Source organism: Macrosteles quadrilineatus, unplaced genomic scaffold (genome assembly GCF_028750875.1).
Source record: "Macrosteles quadrilineatus isolate MER2022 unplaced genomic scaffold, UCM_ALF_1.0 Scaffold_9__3_contigs__length_116548681, whole genome shotgun sequence".
In the NCBI taxonomy this organism is placed as follows: Eukaryota; Metazoa; Arthropoda; class Insecta; order Hemiptera; family Cicadellidae; genus Macrosteles; species Macrosteles quadrilineatus.
Window position 1 is genome coordinate 53,942,030 of NW_026542602.1, and position 16,959 is coordinate 53,958,988.

At 34.9% G+C, this 16,959-nt stretch overlaps 1 protein-coding gene across 1 annotated transcript in view; it reads right to left on the minus strand.

The window, feature by feature from the left end:
* Window positions 1-13,833: 13,833 nt before the first annotated feature.
* Window positions 13,834-16,959, minus strand: part of LOC129003452 (transcription factor Sox-10-like) — a 38,488-nt gene continuing 35,362 nt past the window's right edge. The window contains exons 4-6 of the mRNA XM_054431747.1: window positions 16,102-16,259; window positions 14,348-14,571; window positions 13,834-13,911 (exon numbers count right to left, since the gene is read on the minus strand). Coding sequence (XP_054287722.1) covers window positions 13,834-13,911; window positions 14,348-14,571; window positions 16,102-16,259 — 460 coding nt within the window. The remainder of the gene's footprint in view (window positions 13,912-14,347; window positions 14,572-16,101; window positions 16,260-16,959) is intronic.

The following is a 16,959-nucleotide window of genomic DNA, read 5'->3' on the forward strand; positions in this document are numbered from 1 at the left end:
GAACTATAGCATGATCATTAATTCCATTCCATGCCAGTTTACTGGTCTCATGAAACCAGTTTTACAACATGGTTTAGTTACTCAGTTACTTTTCAAATCTTGTAAGTTTTGATTCTTCTATAAGATAGATTTCCAACACATATAAAAAATTATAAAAAAAAAACTAAAAACATATCTTGTATATTTTCTAAAAATACATCGCCAGATAACTAATCACCCGACATGGTTAGCATTATACAGATGACCCCGGTAAATACCAACATCACAGAGATGTGTTGCATCCGATAACTCTTATCTATCACGACCCTAATAATACATCTAGGTGACATTAAACTGATAATAATACCCTTCTACGCCGCATAGCTCAAGATTGAGTTTAACTTTTGTGAAATTCGTCGGAGTACTATGCAAAATAGATCTGGCTTTTTAGGTAATTATGTATTAGATCAAATGCTCTAACTCCCATTTTCAGGAGTGTTTAAACCAACATTGCAAACTACAAACCAATTTTATTAGTATACCACCAACACCCCACGCCACGCAATACGCCATTGGAATTCTTTACGTTTTTTACGAGGGAATTAATTAATGAAAAATGTCTATACGAATATTAATAGTGGATTTTAGATGGAAAGCTGGTATATTTGTCAACTTTATTGATTAACAGAGGACAAATTTAAAGTTCGCTTTTATCAAGCAGAGTGAGATTTTTAATGTTTGGTAGGGCCTATATTTGCATATAATTTCTTTTGAAATTTTAACAAAAATATGATTAAAGTTTCGTGTAACCATCTATCCTATACGTTTTTGGAGGCACAATTATTATTTTTTTGTTTTGAAACTGGAAACGATTGCTATTTTTTTTAAACGTTTGGTGTAATCTATTATTGCTTGTCCAGGCCTAGTGGTAGAACGCGAAACTAACTGAGGTCCCGAATTCAATATCCCGCTTCACCAATGGATTTTACTCGTGATAACGCTGCAACCCCTAGGTCTATAGCATGAAATGATGTGAAAAACTACCCCAGGCACTGTTCCAGAATCAAAAAATCTATTCATTACATCGGTAAAGGAAAGAATGCATTGTAAAGATTTGCCCATTAATTAGGAAAGGGAAACCTATTTGGACTACGACGATACCATACACGTAGGCTATCGAAATAATGACTTCACACTATGAAATATAATGATAGTTTGTACCATAGAAAAAAAAAAAGAATTAAATACTTTTTTGTCTATGGTTGTACTTGCAGTCGACAAAGTATATGTGTGCTTGAACTCACCCAACAAAGGATAGTAGGCTACGAGTATATTAATCAGAGTAATAAAAATAAAAACATAACTAGATTTGTTTAGTTTTTATTTATATGACCTCCGTAGGAATAAAATAAAAATATATATGGTTAAACAAATAATGTACAAATAAAAAAAGTAATTTAAATCAATTAAGTACAATACTTGAATTAAGCCTACTGTCTGCGCTTACTTAACTATGCAAAATTACGTTCCATTTGGAACCACACAGGTAATAAAGCCAAGGCTCAGAGTGAAATTATTTGAATCATACCTATCAATGAATAGATTAACTAATATCTACATTGATTACCAAATACGTCAAAGTACTCTCTATATTTACAGTGCTTCCAGAGTGTTTGGATAACAATAATGCCAACATTTCACAGTTTTGTTGCATTGTGGTACTGTAACTGTATGTTTTGGCAGCCAAAGAGGTCAGGGTTGGGCGCGGGTCATGTGGTCAAAATCAAAAACCTCTCCACGGCTCTTCAGACTCTATAAGGGGGAGGGGTCGAGTTCGCGCCTTACGTTTCCAGTTTCTAAAAAAAATATTAATTGTCAGTCCCGAAAAAGTATAAGGTAGTACACAAAACTTAAACTTCATCACTTTTCCAGAAAGTTCCCTATGACTTGCACTTTGATAATTTTTCGAATTAATTTTTATAATCTTTAGCACATTCATTTTTAATTAGAAATGACATTATATATTTAATCATATGTTTTCTTATAGGTAATAGTGGTCGAAGACTCGACCAAAAATATGTAATGAACAGTTATCTCTATTTTCACTTCACGCTGTAAATAAAACAAGTGATTGGATTTTTTCCATTTTTGTTTTGATTTTCTATATCGTTGTCTTTTCGTCACCAGCATGGCAACCCATAAGGCCCATGTCAATTTTTTAAAGTTTTAAATTCATTTTTGTGCTTATTTTTAAGCCTATTTTGATGTATAAAAGGATTCTGCACATCTACTGGAAAATGTATTTCTAACAGTACCTATGCGTAGATTTCCTGCGATGCACACAAGATGAGAAAAGTGTTTTCAAGAAACATCCTGGCTTATTAATATATAGAATTCATGAGACTATATAGGGCATACACCTGTTGGAAAGTTGTTTTATAAAAATTATATTCATATATTGTATGTTCCGTGGTTAGTTGTTCAGTATGACCATTTTGTTTCCTTATGGTATGGCAACGCCTCGATAAAATTACATTAACTGCAATTAGATCCTATTGTAAAATTTGAAACATGTTCTGGAATTTTTCCTGCCCGTAAGCTAAGGGTACGTTGATTTCTAATGCCAATATTTTTATCAGTTGACAACATTTGGAATTTGTTTTAACTTTCCTATTGCAGTCTTTATATGCTCACAATAATTATATCCATAGATCATCATTTCCTTAGATACAATTAATTCCTGACTGTCGATCATTATAAGATGCCTCAGTAGCGTTGAGAATAGCAAAAGCTCATAAAGAACATGTTTATTTTGTTACTATTTCCACAACCCAAAATGAGGAATTGATCATATTTCTAATCAACCTCCACGTCTGGCGCCCAAAGTTGAAATTCAGTTTAGGCACGTCCACGGCCCAGATCAGCCCAAAATTTACGACGGGTTGTAGACTACCGGGTTTATGATATTTCTGCCACGACCCTATTTCGATGATTTATCGTTTGGTCTTTTTTCAGTTTGTCTCAGTTATTGTTATTCGTTTCGCTTAAATCTTAATCGTTTCGAGACACTTTGCATGTTCGATGTTCGCGCAAATGTAAAATATTGCAACACAATGTTTGCTTGAAGCAGAAGAAATATTTTTAGAAAAAATTACCGCTGGATAATATTAGGATTTGGAAACCCAATATGAATAAAATACAAGTCATGGCGGGACTCGAAAATTCAAAAGAAAAACATTTGGATTTGTATTCGAGTAGTGACCCCAATACTAATTGCAGTTCTTGAGCGATGTGTTGTGCACGTATCATGTAAGAAACTAAGTTACTTAAATTTCCGAAATAGCTTACTGCAAAAACCATCGACAACCACTATCAAAAATAAACAGTACTGAAATTGAATCAGCTGTAGTTGCCATGGAGAAGGCCACTGAGTCAATTGTTGATTGTTGGCTTCGTGTTTATTACTTCTTTCTTTTGAGGTTAGTTTTTGCTAACACGGTGCCCCTAACAAATTTTAAGAAAACTTTATGGTAGAGCATAATTTTTGCTCAAACGGAATTCAACGTGCGGGTGGGCCAAGCTTGTCACACACTGCATTACGTTAAATACAGTATTTACGTAAGATGTTCGGTAGCGTTGAGCATCCAGAAATTAAATATTTCCGCGGATGGAGCTTACCCATGACCAGAAATAAGGTTAGTATTCTTTACGTAACAATTGTTTCTAAGTAAAAAATACTCAACAGCAATACAATATTGCGAGGATATGTAGATTTCGATTTGAAGTTAAAATTCAAATTCTAATGGTTGTCAACGAATCTGTGGAGCTAAGTATTAATTCAGTGTTACAACATCTTGCCAGTCGCAATGTGCTTTTTCTATGTCATTTTAAAGGTACGTTTTGCATGGAGCGACAGGTGCGACGGTCGCGCAGCGACTGTCGCCGAGCGGCAGTCGCGGGGTGGTAGACTGTTTTGCTTGGAGCGACAACTTCTTCTTCCTGGCGTCACGAGACGTGGCACCGTCAGTGCACCTAACCTCAAAAGTGCGCACTAAGTATAAAGTCTCTAAATAAATTCGATAAATTCACTTAGTAAAACAGGTAAAACTTAACAATAAAGTATTCTTTATAGGCCTAGTTATTTGTTATGAGTAACATTCCAAAACTGCCATGTCACAAGCCAAAATGTAATAAAATTACTCAATTTCTCCGTAAATTGCAGTACACAAGCATAACTTGAATTGGAAATCAGTGTTATAAACAACCTCCTCACAGAGTGAAAATTATATTTTGTTGATTGTATTGTAAATGAAAAAATACCAAATACATTATATACTCCATTAATATTTGAATAGCCTCTTCTTAACACATTACTTTAATAATTGGCATTTTATATATTTACATATGACACGCCTGACTTTTAAGCCAATTTGATCAATAACCATTTATACAGAACAATATTTTATTAAATCACCTAAACGAAAATGTAATTAGAAGTCTTTAAAGTCGACAATATAAATAATCTACTAATATGTTAAAATAACTTATAATATAATAACATAATATTAAACTAACCTGACGTTGTCCTTTATTCCTTGGTCTTTGTAGGATATAATATAAAGCGTGGAGTGTTTTGCCAATTCTTCTAATAAACTGTCGTCTTCCTCACCACTAAAATTTAACTTAACCACAGACGTTGTCCGACGCCATATATCAAAAATAAAAGGTCATTGAACTTGTCAAAATGCTCTACACTATAAAAACAATCAGAAATGTAACTGTCGCTAAGCGACTGTCGCTCCTGACTGGTCTTGGAGCAGTACCCAGCGACTCCAGCTCGCGGCTCTAGCGACAGTAGCTCCAAGCAAAACACGACTATGCAAAACCCCTAAGATTAGTGTCCCGCGACAGCCGCTCGGCGACTGTCGCTGCGCGACCGTCGCACATGTCGCTCCAAGCAAAACGTACCTTTTAGATTTTATAAGTCTAGACCCACTTTTCCAGAAAATGAAAAAGGACAAGTCTCTTAGTATAGAGTAAAGTTTCTCTGAATTGAAAAGTTCGCTACACTTGGCGTACGATCAATCTAGAACCACTCACCTCAATCAAAACAATCCTTGACAATAATTTATTCCTTTTAGAGTTTTGTCGAATTCTCCTAAGTACGTTTGAAGCTCGGCTGTGTCGGGTGGGCATTGATTGCACCAAATGACCTGAGTCAGTTGGGTATTCCTGAATTGCGCCAACTACTCCAGAGAGCCACCCGAGATGTTCTTAAGCCAAGTGGCGACCGTCTTTGACTGTATAATTGAATAGGTTAGGTTAGTAGGTTAGGTTAGGTTAGGTTAAGTTAGGATAGGTTAGATTAGGTTAGGAACACGTAAACAAGGACGTTCCTTCTGCAACTCACCCCTACCTGGCTTGGGCTTGGTGCAACATAATTGATTGATATAATTGATACAAGGAACATTTTTGGAACTCTTTGACTCAATTAATGCACGACCGCTGTGTCTGTGTCGATGTTGGACGGATGCTGCGCCCACCGCCACGGCCAGACTACGCTACATGTCACAAGATAGCATCTCAAACTGAGCATGCGTGACGACAACATCTCACGGTCGACTAAACATGTCTGTCTTCATCCGTCATAACATTCAGGAATTCGTTTTAGCTTACGAAAGTGAATTTCTGCACCATAATTTGTTTTGTTGATAAACACTTGAGCCTTAAAAAATGTACAATTTTTCAACAATAGAAGGTGTATGAACCAAAAAAAGCGTGTTAGCTTTTTGACGGTTCGAAACTGGACCCAGCTGTTCCTGTTCATTGTGCTTTAAATACATGATCCTGACTAATGAAACAGCTGATTTGTAGTCAGTTACATAGCTATACGAAGCATCTCACTTCATTATACACTCACCCTCCACTCATATTTTGGTTCAAATACACACTTAGGTAGCGTCCCTCAGTTGACAACTTGTACTGTACGTGTAAAAATATAAAATATTCAATCAGATGACTGACCAATGATCAGATAAGGTTGAGTCAATTGAAATCCCCCGTGTGAGGTGAGAGATGAGCTTTTAGGGCGTGTGTTGACACCCACAGCGCCCCTGCCCCCCTGCCCCCCTCGGGGCCCCCTGGTGCCCCTGGCGCCCCCAGGGGGCTAATCGGTTTCCTTTCGTCACAGCTTCAATTGACTCACGATTAATTATGTCGATCTAAACAAAGTCGCAGCCGTGAGAAGAGCGGTGGCCTCGTTTGATGAGGAAATGTTGCAATTGGAAACTCAAAATGGTTAAGTGATTAAGGAGAGTAGCTACAGGGAATATTCATATTCATAAACACAATTTAATACTAGGTAATATAGCGTTAAATTCAAATAATTGTTGTACAAATTAAAATGCAATATCAACTGAGCGACGAAAGTGTTATTTTGTATGATTAAGTATTCCTTTGTCAATTTGAAAAACATATAATTATTTTGAACCTGTAGACGTTTTGTTCGATAAATAATCCGAATGAAGTTGAAAAATGGGGAAACTCAAAATTTTATTATCTTAATAGCTTAAAGGAAGGCTTATCTTGGTGCTAAAATATTTATCGATTTATTATATTTCTAATATTATTCATTTAAATTTTTAATTTTTTTATACTAATTGATATTATTTTTAGTTGCCTGTCTCCATAAACATGTATTAAAATTGTGTATATTAATCACTTTTTAAAGGAATATCTTCAAATCATTATCTTTTGTCTCCCTTATTCCAAGAGTAACATTGATAATTACAATATTGTTTCATGTAAATATGTTTTGTTAAATTGTACAAACATTCTCTCCCACTATATTTATTTTTCAAACGTTTCTAAGATTAATTGGATAGTATAATTTTGAACGAGAAATAAACAAAGGTGTTGTTTACTAATTGGCAAATGATAAGTTACTAAGAAAAATAAATATTATCGTGTCTAATCATTTTAGTGATAAACATTTTTTAAATGATAGGCTAATGGATTTTATTTAAAAATTTATTCGGTTACCGGTACCATTAAAAATATTCTGAGGTTGTACATTATGTTAGGTACCATCATAGATAAAAGAAGTAGATCTATGGTACTATTCCTGCAAATAGTGGGAGTGGCTGTTTTTTACGTAGCTTAAGCTGATTAAACATGTTTGAAAATGCATTTCTGTGTTTATATACTAAAAGGGATATTTGTTACATAAGAGCTTCTAATTTTAGTTTTACTCAAACTCAATAACTCGTTTATTGAACCAAATAGACACAATTACATGTATAGGTTAGGTCTCAATTATTAAACTCTCCAACAGTTTGCGTCACTTATCCCTCGTCTCCAAAGACCGCCGAGTTAATGTCTCATCAAGCTCAGATTTGGTGGCCTTTGTCCCCAATAAAAACAGCATGGACGATTGTCTAATCGGCTGTCAACGGCGTTATCAGTATTTATGATAATGACTTTGGAACCGAAGTAAAATATGGGGCATTTTACTGGAATCGAGGGGTGCTGATTTAGAAGTATGCTCGGGAAACAATCGCATACTTAACGATTTCTGAATAAGAAATTAATACTGTATTGATATAATTTGGTGTCATTAAACAAATATTTTCTTTTGATTGACCGATAAAGATAATTCTATTACACAATTTGTGGGACAGTAAATTGTGATTAAATATTCATTAAGTCATAAGAATTGTAAAAAAATGTCGAGAACATCATGGATTGTTTATGTATTATTTTTATCCTACCTAAATTGCATGTAATAATTTTAACTTGTTCACCAAGTTCTTCCTATTTTAAGTAAAATATTAAATATCTATGGAGAAATTTGTTATCAGAAATAAAGTAAATATGCTCAGTACTTGACAGGATGGCTATTGCATCTGCAAAAGACCAAATTTGGAAACGCGATAAATATAATGTTCTGCTACACTCTGCCATTCTGTGAGTAATTACGCGTATTTAAATAGCTAGGGTTTGTGTATGTTAGGTAAGATTTGTTGCAAAATTAGAGATGGACGTTGATGAACACTTGTTTCAATAAAGATGTTTTTATCCATTCATTATTTGAAGGCTGCTGTATTGTATTTGGGTCCTTTTTACCTCTCGTGTATCACAAGTAAGATAAATTATTGACTTAAATATTTTAAGTGAATAAAAATATGTAAATTATTTTCATCTGTATATATTGCGAGGTAAATGCAAACTTACTGAATACCCACTCTCCCATCCGATAGAAGTTAGAAGGGGAAGTACCACGTATTTTGAACAGAACCGGTATGTATGGACCATAAACATAAACAAACTATGTCACTCGCCCAAAATAAACATTGTTTAACATTAATGGAACTCTCCAAATCATATGTTAATGTTAACTAGTGTACATGTTGCTCGAATTCGAGCAATTGCAAAGTATTCTAGGAGTTATTTAAAAACGAATGACAGTCATATTTAAAATAAGTTTAAAAGAGTCAACTCGAAGATTACCAGTGTGTAACTCAGACCATGTTTATCTTCGTTATTGATAAACCTAAAGCATTCCGGCCGGTTTTCTCCTTCTCTAAATCGTGTGCTCCCGCTATCTCCGCGTTCCGCCATCTCCGAACCCAAATGCCTCTAAATGCCTCGCTGTACAGGCAACACAGGTCATTGATAGAGGGCCAATTGAAAACGAAAAGTCGTTTTGGGGTAGTGTTAGGGCGCATTTGTAACCTAATAGTTGAGATTGTCCAGGGTCAGGTGCTGACTGTGATGAGTTAAGCCTATTACGCGCCACTGTTCTGCTGCGGTCGTTATCACGATTACGCCTCCTGTCTATGTTTCGTTTTCGTCGCGTTGGGGACATTAAAAAAAAAAACAACAAATAAACAAATTATAGGTACACAAAACAACAATAAATGCACAAATTGAAGTTAGAATCATGCTAACACGATCCATAGCGACACAAAACAACGATAAATACACCAATTTGAGATACAACCATACTAACACGATCCGTCTTGGGGTTTTGTTTAGACAAACTCGAATAATAAATAAATGTACTCAATGCGTTTCATATGGTTTCATTGAATTAAAAAATAAATCACAGCAATTAAATTATACAGCTGATCAAAATGTAAACAATTATGTTCTCCATAAGGATAACATGGGAACTTTCAAAGCCACTGGGGCAGAGCCCAAAGGACTTTTTCAAAAATGTAAGGCCAGTTTGCAAATCTACACGACACGCTCTTTCCAATGAGACGTCAATGGATAAAATCGGTTAAGAAATGGCGGAGGAGTTCAACCGACAAAGTTTCATGTAGCGTATTAATTATATAGATAATATAGGATTCAGGCCACTAACGTCATTTGTGTATGTTTATGATCCATAACGCTTCTGTTCTAATATTCTTGGGAAGTACTAGCGTACAGAAGGTAAATCGACTTCCCATGTAATGTAAAAATTTGAAGAAAAAAGAAAACATGGTGCAATCTGTTGAGATGGTCACCAACTAATGACAATATTCTGTGTTAAGTAATAAATCAATCAGCTGTTTGCTATGATACTGCATTGGTTTTAATTAACATTCAACCATTGACTATTGGCAACCCAATACACTAGTACACTCTGGTGAGATGGTCCTGAACTTCATCCATTTTCTTGGCTTCAAACTTTCATATCACATGGGAAGTCTATAACATGCAACATTTGCTGCCTCAACTCTTAAATCTGAGTTATCATTACAGTTGGTCCCGACAGCCGCCATCTTGGAGATGATATCTTGCTTTGGCGCCATTAATTGTATCCGCTCCGCGATTCAGGAATGTGATTGGAGGGGGTAATGCGATGTCTCAAGTCCCCTTTTCTTACATTCGTCTCATTCATGTAATATATGCAAGTACTGTAGCCTGCTATGCAGTCTCCCATGGCTAAGCCCTCGCTGGATAGTCAGAACAAAATAGCGGGGCACCAAAATAATCACAAAATGGCAAATCAAGTTCCTATATAATTTAAAATTTGAATAGACGATTTATACAAATCAGTGATGCATGATCAAAGGGAAATAAATACTGTTTTGTTTTTATTCTTATTCAGTTTGAAATAAGGGTGATGAATCAAATTAATACAATTAATGATTTAGCACCATCTAAGTGCTTTAATTTTGTTTAGGTAAATACCTACATCATGCTGTAAAAGATCAAGAATTTATTTCAAAGGTATTGCAAATAACATTACCATAAAAAAAACCAGTGGTGGTCCCAGGATTTTATTTCGGGGGGGGGGGGTGATCACCGGAGGATCCCCCTTCGTAAAAAAATGTGGAATTTATAGCCTAAAACGTGTTTTATACGTATTTGAGATCTAAAATATGCTCAAAATTAGTATTTATGTTAGCTAATAAAATATCAAAACTAGTTTTTACCCACGGGCTTCACCCCGTTTGATATTGGAAAAAAGAAAGTCAATAAGTTAATAAATTACGCACTTAAAAAATTAAACTTCTTATTCACACACTATCAAAAATTATTTATTTAATTGAAAACATAAACATAACTGTAAACGATCCTACTTTGAAAGTTCTAATTTTGTATCACAGCTGCTTGGTTGAAATTAGCAACGTTGTCATAAATTTAGACAATCCTGTTAGTGCTGCATCCTGTTTGGTACATTTTGTAGCCTTTTAATGCTATTGATCATCATAGAATCAATTTGTTTAGTTGAAACAGCTGTTAAGATTCTTTAATTCCGTTTAATATCAACATGGAACTCAAAATGGGAAACTCCAAAGCCACTGGGGCGGAGCCCTTTTGACGGATATACACAAAACTTCACACAAACCATCCTTGAATAATGCTTAATAATACCTGAAAGTTTCATGCCTAAAAGTATGATTGATTAGTCGATACAGAAATGATCTGATAATGCACATTTTTAAGGAGATAAAAATCCATGGAGGCTAAAAACTAGTTAATTCCAATATGAGCGATAGGGAAAAATTAATTTTAGATTGATCCTTTCACATAAAACTTACCATTTATTTATTTGACAAATTCTTAAAGACTATGGTAACGAAGCCGTCAAGTCAACATTTGTTAAGATTAGGCAATAAGACCGGATTATTAACTCCAAAAGCTTTGTTGTATTTCAAAAAGCTTATTATTTTTTGTATATTTTTGTTTGACTACTTATTCTTTTACAAAAGTATTGATTTAAAACGTTTTATTTTGTGCGTAAGATTCAGCCCAAGGTTCGAGTTCATTTAAAGCTATAAATTAATTAGGTTTTGGACGTTTTATTAGCATTATGGCAAAACGCTTTCGATTTGAAGGTTTTACCTAAGTTTATTAGGTACTTTCATGTTAAAGGGAACATTCATTATTATAGATGATTTTGTTTCGATATATCGATATTTTTGTTTTCCGATCAGATCCATTACAAATTGACAACAATAACTAACTGATCTTGTTTAGGCTAAAATAGTCTAATATATGGATTAAAAAATGAAACTGTTCTAAAAAAATAACCTAACATAACTAACAAAACTTGCTGTACCATTTAAAAATTCCGTTTGGGTTTCATAATAGAAAAGGCAAGTTAAAGACGGAATTTTTAAATGTTACAGCAAGTTTGGTTAGTTATGTTAGGTTATTTTTTTAGAACAGTTTCATATACTGAACAATATTTATCGTAGTTGTCAGCTGATATGTTTCAATTTGTTAATATCGATATATCGAAAAAAATCATCGATAATAATGAATGTTCCCTTTAACAGGAAAGTACCGTTTAGGTATTAATTGTTACATAATCGATTGATTTGGTAATAAGTTAATTATTTAATGCAAGTGGTAAAAAAATTATAAAGTACTCTAAAGTATTGTAAAGAACTCTAATGATGGTTTTATTAAACTAATAATTAAAAGTCACCTAGTGAGACGTTACGGTAAATCATCGGTCTTCAATTATTCAAGAAGTAAAATCATACTTAACTTACCTGTTACTGTTTTGAGTGGTACCATTGACTATTAGATACTAAAGTTGTATTAATAGTCAAAGGTGATAAAAAATTTTATCCTTTAATTATAACTTAACTGATATTTTAATTTTCTATGTTTTGAGAAGTAAATCACAGTATGCAGCAGCTGTTTCGGTAGGCCACTTTTTTCTCGCCGCGGCCTTGTACTCCAGGACAGGAGGCCATAGTTCCGTTTTTTGACTCACTACATCCAATGACTTTATATCTACACGTGTAGATATAAAGTCAATGCTACATCTAAGGATACATCGTGGATTAATTGTATAGTTATATTTAAGTATACGTATACCGTGATAAGCCAAAATCTATTTCTTTGTAATTCAACATCACATCATATACATAATGCCATTAGGAAAACAGATAAACAATTACACAAAGACTAAAAAACAACTTTATTATTATAAACGATACGTACTTAAACACTTTATAACAATGTAACTTAATTGGTTTATGATATCTATATACAATTTCCTGAGGTGGAGATTCTATTAAATTTTTTATAAAATAATTAACACTAGCGTATATTTACATATCAATCAAACTATATTGTAATATGAATAAGAAAAATATATTGATATTTTAGAGATTCTGTACATTTTACTTGTATTCTAGATTCTGACATAAGATTATTGTTTTAATATGTTTATATACAGTAAACTGTTCATAATGAATCATTCAATACATTATCATTCTTCAATAACCTATACGTGTTACAATATTTTACAAAAAACTGAAAAACCTGTGGATTGATTGAAAACACCATTAGCCTATAAGAAAAACATGACTAGAGGTTGTTTCCATAAATAATTCATCGTATTTTACAAAACAACCCTTTATTTAGTACCTTTTCGCGTAGTTATGGATAGTGTCCATGTCTATAACCAGATTTAATCATTTTTACGAGACAGTCGTACAATTATTTGCATACTCTTGAATTACCTATAGATTTATTACGAATAGAACATGTATTTAATAGAAACATGCGGGTTGTAAGGCACACAAATCATGAAATAATACATTTTAGGAACTTCATAAAAAGTTCATTAAATAAGTTAGGTATGATAGGATGATTTTACTTAATCCCCAATTTTTTTGCATAACACTTTTATTCATTATCCTTGAAGAGGCAGTGCAGACTATAACTATTAAAATCTACTATGGCAATATTATGAAATATATACACTTATAATGTTTAAACTTTGTCATAAACGATAATAAGATCGAACAATAGAGATTCTTTATCAGATCTTAAGTTTTTTACACACAAATACTGTACAAAAACTATATTGTATCGACAATTACAAATAAACTTAAAACTAAAACGGTGTAAATATACATTTTCAAATCCCCTACAAACTGGTCACGACTATTATATTCTTCCCAACTATTTATTTTGAATGAAATTCTTGTTTTCGACATCTATTTGTAAAAAGTCTTTAGTGTAAAACAATATGATTAATCTTTAGATAATTTAGTGTCATTACACATTTTAACAAGAATATCTTAGGCATCAGGCTACTAAAAAACACTTGAATCTAGGTTGGTTCTTAGCGTAAGATGTGAAAAACAAGTTAATCAACGAACAAAACATGACTAATAAGTCTGTACAAAGCAAGGAAACCCGATTTCTTCACAATTCCGTACTAAATACCTACCTACTCAAAAAACTCTTCAAAATAAAAAAATCAATAAATTATCAAAAATCATTAACAACGCTTTTGATGTTGGGAAAGAACAAGGTGTGTGTGACTTTTTACAGAAATGCTATACAACATTATGTTAATTTGGTTTATGAGCAATGAGGAAAAGTTAGAAGTCAGTTGTAGTTTGGCCACGAAGTGTCCGAAGGCCTCTGTTGAAGGTACTGGTACGACGGCAGGTACTGGTTGTTCCACTGAAAAAAATAGTGAAAGTTATAATCAGCTGATTAACAAGCTATTGACGAGCATTGCATGAATCGTGACCTTTTCTAATACAAGGCCGCGGCGAGTCAAAGTGGCAACGTCGCAGCACCGGCTTACCTAAACATGTGTTATATTCATAATAGTGATAGACCGGCCGGTGCGACGTTATCACACACCAATGCTGTGACCTTGTATTAGAGGAGACCATTGATAAATACTTCAATCAGATGCACATACACATTTCTACCATATTTATGTAACAATCTTTAAAATACTTTTTCTCCGTATCTCATGACTAAGAACCAGAATTTCCTCAAGTTAAAGTTGGCACCAGTTTTAGTTTTAGAATGCACATAGTTCTCTTTTGAAATGAAAAACTGTTATTTCAACACAAACTACGGAAACTTGTTCCAACCACCTACTCACCTGGGCTGGGTGTGCCTGATAGGTCTGTTTGCTGGGTTGTAGCTCGTGGTAGTGCTGACTACAGGCCGCCCCTGAATAGTCGGGGTAGTGGGACGTCCCCTGGGGATGGTACTGGAGATACTGCTCCAGCTCCTGGTAGTCCACTGGGGCGTCGTCCACCAACCCCACGTTGACCGCGGGCAGGTCCATGTCCAGGGGACCACTGGGCTCGCTGAGGTCCATACCTGCAGAAGATCGTAAGTTTGTGAGTTACAATGGTGAAGATGTGAAAGTTACGTTGGGACCTAACCCCTACAATTCTACATTACGTAATTTTTCATAGCCTAATCTAATGCAAGATTGGTGTATGGCAACGTCATTTGCCTATGGTCATACCGGCCTCTTATTGCCCACAGTAACAACATTCATGTAAACATAAACATTGATTTTATTATGATTTAGTAATACAGCTCTTTCGGTAAGCCGGGAGTGCGGCGTTGTCATTTTTGTCTTACCACGGTATTGTAATAGGAGAGGCCATGCTTTTTCATTAACCGAAAAAAACCAAATTATTTGTGAAGAAATTCACATTCTTCATCACTCATAATGAATTCGTCTAGTTTTTACTGTAAATTTTACCACTGTACTTAGTGATTATTTAACATAAGAGGTGAGGACTTCCACAGTCAGCAGCCGGTTAACACTTATCACTACAAAGGTTTTCTGAGTACGGTCACGACTGAGTTAACAGACAGAAACTCGCTGACGTTTCGGCTTCGTTACAAGCGGCTGTCTTCTCAGAGCACCGGAACTGGCGTCAGACGGCACGGACATGTGCAACGTGGCCGACACGTCAGCGTCTGGCTGTGACGCTGTTTTCCCAAAGGTCCAAATTTGCAGAAAATCGATTTTCAACTAATGAACTAAATTGAAATGTGCAGTACTGATACTGCAACTGTTTCGACTTAAAATCAGAAAATTTATCCAATGAATCAACCGGAGCAACCTGAATCAATCCTATTTTCTTACTTTACATTCCCTATACCGAGAAGTCCCAACAAAACACTAGCGTTAACCAAGAGCCAAATTTATTCACTCAAACAGTACTGAAGTTTCTAATTGTGTTACTGGAGTCCCTCAAGGCAGCACCCTCGGGCCGTTCTTGTTCCCGCGGTCGCGCCACAGGCGGCGGCGACCTCTATGAGTGTCAGTGGGTGAGAGAGAACCTTAGGCCACCTAGGGTGACAGCTAAGTGTTTAAGCTTGAACTCGGTCGATCATTTAATTTGTTGGTGTACTTGGTTTAGAGTTGGTAGAAAGCGTACTCAAGGTGTTTTGTACTGGGGTGAAACGCTGAAAAGAAAGGTCCATGTGGATATGTTTTTGTCGGCAAGGATAATATGGATGGTAATAAAATACTTACTAATGGACGTAGTATATCAATCCAATCTACTAAGTTTTTACTTTATGCAGATGACAAGTTATTTCCGAAAAAAAAACATGTGTACAAGGAAAAATCCTCCTCCCAAATATACATGCAAATTAACCTTCCTAATCCTCCTGCAGTGTCGTTTATTATTTCAATTTTCTTCCAATTACTCACATCAACTTTAATTCGCCAAAAACTAATTCTCTCTTTTAATAAACGGTTATTTTTCATTTCCCTGTCTTAAGTCCATATCTAGCAGCAAGGACAGAGTAAGGACATCTTTTACTTCTTCACAAGAACTCTCACAAATTCGTTGACCCTGAAAATATACATTTCACAATACCCACCTGGTAACTGGGAGCAGGAGAGTGGCAGTGACATGTGAGGCCCCTGACGGACCCCTAGATGTCCCCTGTTAGGAGTTGTAGGGGGTGTAGGGGGCCCCTGGCTGTGGGGGCTGCATCGCTCGTCTGCACTGAGGCTGCATTCTTCACTCTTCATCGTTCTGCAAACACACAAGATTGCTGAAGTCAGGCATATTTAGAGTACAGCATTTTGAATTGGTTTGAAATATCTTTGGTTTTTTTTCTGGATTAAGTTTGATAAGTAACAGGTCTAAGTAAATCTTTGAACTCATTGGGATATTTTATTCGTTTTCCAAAACTTGTCGTCATTTTGATGACTGACTGAATCCCAAAACGATGACTTGAAAGTCTAAGATCTAAAACCAGTAGTTAATTTATGTGTATGGGACGATCAATGAACTATCCACACTTAACCACTTAGTTTGGTATCAACCCCACATTGGTGGAATTCACTGTAAACTCTAAAAAAAAAATTAGTACATCAAATTAAATTTCTTCATCCTGTGAACAAAACAATTAGGTTTACCTATGAAACTAAAAATACGAATTGTTTGCCTAACAGTCTCTTCTGTTCTAGCAGAAGAGAGTAATTTTAATTTTGGTCTGAAAATTTGATATCTTCTCTATCGAATATTAGAAACGGTATGGACTATGGACTATGTTTATAAGCATAAACAAATGACGCCACTGGTCCGAAAATACTTCAACAAAACTGTCAGAAACCCTCGAAACCAGCCAATACTGCAAATAATTTTAGGGATAGTGACGTCATTTTGTTCATGTTTGCGATCAATACCGTTTCTGTTATAATATTCATGGTTTTAAGCGTTCATCCTCAAC